The sequence below is a fragment of the Sprattus sprattus genome (assembly GCF_963457725.1).
Source record: "Sprattus sprattus genome assembly, chromosome: 16".
NCBI lineage: Eukaryota > Metazoa > Chordata > Actinopteri > Clupeiformes > Clupeidae > Sprattus > Sprattus sprattus.
Window position 1 is genome coordinate 30897888 of NC_137914.1, and position 4921 is coordinate 30902808.

Here is a 4921-nt window from a genome sequence, read left to right on the forward strand (position 1 = left end):
ATCTCTGGTAGGTATAGACCCCCTTTAACTGGATGTGGTGATTTTAAAGGCATTTACGTTCATTATTTTCACTGCTACCGAGAGGTACATTCAAAGACAGGTTCATGAGTCAAACGCCCCAGGTTCTTCCAGACTTTCTCTCCGGGCAGTTACGTTATTAGCCAATAAAACCATTTGCTTAGATCGTTGAAAAGTTGGGTTATAAGAAAATATTGAGGAATGTTGACTGCCGCATTGCTTTTTCTCTGCAATCTCCTCATGTCCATTTAAATGAGCCTATTTGTTAATGACCTTACTTTCAGCTCCTACTATCAGTGCTGCGCGTCGGTGGTGTGCGGTCGCAGATAAAACCGTAATCTCACTTGAAAGACTCGAAGGCCATTACTTTTTCATTAAGAAAAACAACACTGTTAAGTCATTTGGTGTTGACTCTCCAAACGCAGCCGGAGCTCGGAGCGGGTGGGAGTCGAGGAGAGGTGGGCGATGGAGCCGAGTGGGGGATCACAGCCAGGAGGAGGGGGTTGGTGTTTTCGGGGGGATGGGACTCTGTTCAGTGGGTGGGAGAGAGGGGTGTGGGACACCGAGTTTAAAAGGCCAGGCGGGGTGTGCCCCCCCTCACACACAGACGCGCTCTCTCTGACTGTGCACCGACAGGACCAAACTTCTCCCAACTTCTGCTGCGCAGAGCGGCTCCCCCAGGCAAAGCAGAACAGAGCAGCTTCTCTCCCTCGCAGCGTGCATGGAAACACATCTGGACTGAACTAAAAAAAAAGACTCTTGAGCTGCGCGGGCTTTGTGGATTTACACCAGATATCTGTAGAAAAAAAACTCTTACCGACTACATAAAAAAAGTTACGGACTCGCTCGTATTATGGAGCCCACGATGGAATATGCCGACAGTTATGAGTACTATGATGACAACGAAACGGCGTGCGATTTCTCGGAGTGGGAGCCGTCTTACTCGCTCATCCCGGTTCTGTACATGCTCATCTTTATCCTCGGCCTCTCTGGCAACGGCTTGGTGATCTTCACCGTGTGGCGTGCTAAAGCCAAGCGGCGCGCAGCCGACGTGTACATCGGCAACCTGGCCCTGGCGGACTTGACGTTTGTGATCACTCTGCCGCTCTGGGCCGTCTACACGGCATTGGGCTACCACTGGCCGTTCGGTGTGGCCCTGTGCAAAATCAGCAGCTATGTGGTGCTGGTCAACATGTACGCCAGCGTCTTCTGCCTAACCTGCTTGAGCTTTGACCGCTACCTGGCCATCGTGCACTCGCTGTCCAGTGGCCACCTTCGCTCCCGGGACACCATCATGGCGTCGCTGGGTGGCATCTGGCTGCTCTCTGGCGTGCTGGCACTGCCCACACTCCTCTTCCGTACCACCATGGACGACGAGGCCAGCAACCGCACCACCTGCGCCATGGACTTCAGCCTAGTGGCGCCCAACCAGCACCACGAGTCGCTGTGGATCGCAGGTCTGAGCCTGTCGTCCTCCGTGCTGGGCTTCCTGCTCCCCTTCCTGGCCATGACGGTGTTCTACTGTTTCATTGGCTGCACAGTGACCCGCCATTTCAGCCAGCTGCGCAAGGAGGACCAGAAGAAGCGGCGCCTGTTGAAGATCATCACCACGCTGGTGGTGGTCTTCGCCCTGTGTTGGACGCCCTTCCACGTTCTCAAGAGCATGGACGCGCTGTCCTACCTGGACCTGGCGCCCACCTCCTGCTCCTTCCTGCACTTCCTGCTCCTCGCCCACCCCTACGCCACCTGCCTGGCCTACGTCAACAGCTGCCTCAACCCCTTCCTGTACGCCTTCTTCGACCTGCGATTCCGCTCGCAGTGCCTGTGCCTGCTCAGCCTCAAGAAGGCCATGCACGGCCACATGAGCTCAGTCAGCTCCACGCTCAGCGCCCAGACACAGAAGAGCGAGGTGCAGTCGCTTGCAACCAAGGTCTGAGACAGACGGATGGGAGGAGAGGAGGAGGGAGGGTGGGAGAGAGAGGGAGAGGTGAGGAGAGAAGGAGAGCCTGGCACTCAGACGCAGAAGAGCGAGGCGCAGACACTCACCACCGATGTCTGAGGCGGTCGACAGGAGCTGTGAGGAGGAGGGAGGGAGGGAGGGAGGGAAAGAGGAGGTAGGAAGACTGGAGCTAAGAAAAAAGTGGGGAGGTAGGTGGACGGTTGGCGGCTGGCTCCGTTGAAACCGTCTGCCATTGTGTATATGTGTGAGTGATGCAAGGGGGGTCGGTGGAAGAGGGAGACTGTGTTTTGCTAGAGTGTATGTGTGTGTATTTGTGCGTGAAGGGCAGACAATAGAGAAAGTTGAAGTCAGGGACCCTGTGTGTGTTTGTGTGTGTGTGTGTGTGTGTGTGTGTGTGTGTGTGTGTGTGTGTGTGTGTGTATGTGTGTGTGTGTGTATGTGTGTGTCCTTCAAATTGGTAGCCAGGTGCTGCTCAATATTCAAGCAACTCATGCATCAAAACATGCTTATATACTCATATACACCTAGTGTGTGTGTGTGTGTGTGTGTGTGTGTGTGTGTGTGTGTGTGTGTGTATGTGATTGTACATATGCATGTATGAACATGGGCAATTGTGCTCAATGTGTGTGGGTGTGGGTGTGGGTGTGTGTGTGTGTGTGTGTGTGTGTGCTTTCTCATGCGTTGGAAATGTGTTCCCATTTCCAGCATGTTTACACTGGTTAAAAGGAGTGGAACATTTTACAGTATTTTCCTATGTCTTTGCTTTTACCATGTTCTGTGTTATTTGTTCATTTCTGTAGCACTTCAATGAAGATGAAAATGTTGAAATGTATATATCCTACAGTCAGTATGTGTGTGTCTGTGTGTGTGTGTGTCTGTGTGTGTGTGTCTGTGTGTGTGTGTGTGCGTGTCTGTGTGTGTGTGTGTGTGTGTGTGTTTGTGTGTGTGTGTGTGTGGCAAAGGTGTTGAGGCTTAATTGGGTAGTTCTAAAGGGTAGACAGCAGAACAGATGGCAGCTGACAAATGTTGAGTGGGGGGAGGCGGGCAAATGGAAGGGGCAGGGGGGGGGGGGGGGGGGCATGAATTTGATGTTTATTTTTTAAATCTCTGTAACTAACTACTGCATTAAAAATAAAGATATGTTTTATAAAATGAACCACGTCTTTTATGTTTACTGTGTGCGCATGTAATTGATTTGTGTGTGTGTGTGTGTGTGTGTGTGTGTGTGTGTGTGTGTGTGTGTTGAAAACACACATACAGTATATATCAAATGGAGATACAGCACAGAGTTTATCACCATCTTTCTAGATTCCTCCAGTTCAGTGAAGCAGAGAATGCTTCACAGGACATTTCGCATGGACTAATTCACACACACACACACACACACACACACACACACACACACACACACACACACACACACACACACACACACACACACACATACACACACACACACGCACACACTCACACACACACACACACACACACACACACACACACACACACACACACACACACACACACACACACACACACACACACACACACATATATATACTGATAGAAAGATAAAAGGCCATGTTGTAAGACCCCTTAACCAGTCTAACAAGAGAACTTGACCAAGGGTTACCTGTTGGACCAGCTGCTTGCTAATTAATGTGAACTGGTCTTACTGGACCAACTTTCATCCATCCCTTCACAACACACACACACACACACACACACACACACACACACACAAACAATACAATTGCTCTGAATGACAGTAATTCATGTAGACTGATGCTCTCCGGACTGGCTTTGATTTGACAGAAGCAAGCTTGGGTGGCCATTATCGCTGTGTGTGACCGTACTACAACTGCAGAGGCCTGTCAATATTTGTCTTTGTTAACAAGGATGGAGGAGAGAAGCCGTTGAAGACGTTAATATGGGGCTGGGAGGAGGAGGGGTGCTGGATAAGGGATGTCCTCAGACACACACACACACACACACACAGTCTCAGACGCTTTCACAGACCTTCTCTGATAACAGGCTCATTAGCCTCCAGTGCAGATCAAAGTGAATGTAGTTTCTTATGTGAAATGTCAACACCACCACTTCTGAGAGAGGGGGGGGGGTGGCAGAGGGGGAGGACAGAGAGAGACAGAGAAACAGGCCAGCAGAGAGAGATTATAGAGTAAGATTAACAGTTCAGTTACCTTTCTTACTTATGTTATATCTACATGTCTGCCTCTGTTCCAGTGAATGCTTTGTAAGTTCAAATGTGTATGTCAGTCATGCCAATAAAACTTATTTGAATTTGACTTGGGACTTGAACCTGATTACAGGAGACAGGCTGAAGTAATACCCAGTCCTATTTAGCCTTCACTTTTGGCGCCCTTTACTTGCGTCTACTGCACCAACTACAGGCAGCACAATGCCACCCCTGTGTGCTTCATCCACCAGGGCGGCGCTACGGAACCAAAAGGGTTTTGACATCAATGTTATCAATATGGTGAGAGCCTTACAGAGACGGAGACTATTGATCAAGGGTGAAACCTCTTTTGAAATGTGTAAAAAGGTGCATGAAGAAGGCTGTGTGTCAAAATGGATTTAAAGCAATGTTCAGACAGTGAATGCTTATCATGACGGATTTGGGCGTTCTGATAATACGGTAGTCTTGCTTCATTTAGCTGTTTGGCTGCGTCACGCAGCTGTCCTGTCAAGCCAGCTCTCCCTTTTACACAGACATCGATTCAGCTCTGTGACTGACTACCTCCACTGCTTGATTCAGCTCTGTGACTGACTACCTCCACTGCTTGATTCAGCTCTGTGACTGACTACCTCCACTGCTTGATTCAGCTCTGTGACTGACTACCTCCACTGCTTGATTCAGCTCTGTGACTGACTACCTCCACTGCTTGATTCAGCTCTGTGACTGACTACCTCCACTGCTTGATT

General features: G+C 49.8%; 1 protein-coding gene across 1 annotated transcript; it reads left to right on the forward strand.

The window, feature by feature from the left end:
- Positions 1 to 710: 710 nt before the first annotated feature.
- On the forward strand, positions 711 to 1954 carry aplnra (apelin receptor a; the record flags this gene model as incomplete). The annotated part of the gene is made up of 1 exon (XM_080853326.1): positions 711 to 1954. Exon 1 carries the CDS (start codon positions 872 to 874, stop codon positions 1952 to 1954), a length of 1083 nt encoding a protein of 360 aa, XP_080709452.1. The 5' UTR covers positions 711 to 871.
- Positions 1955 to 4921: the final 2967 nt, after the last annotated feature.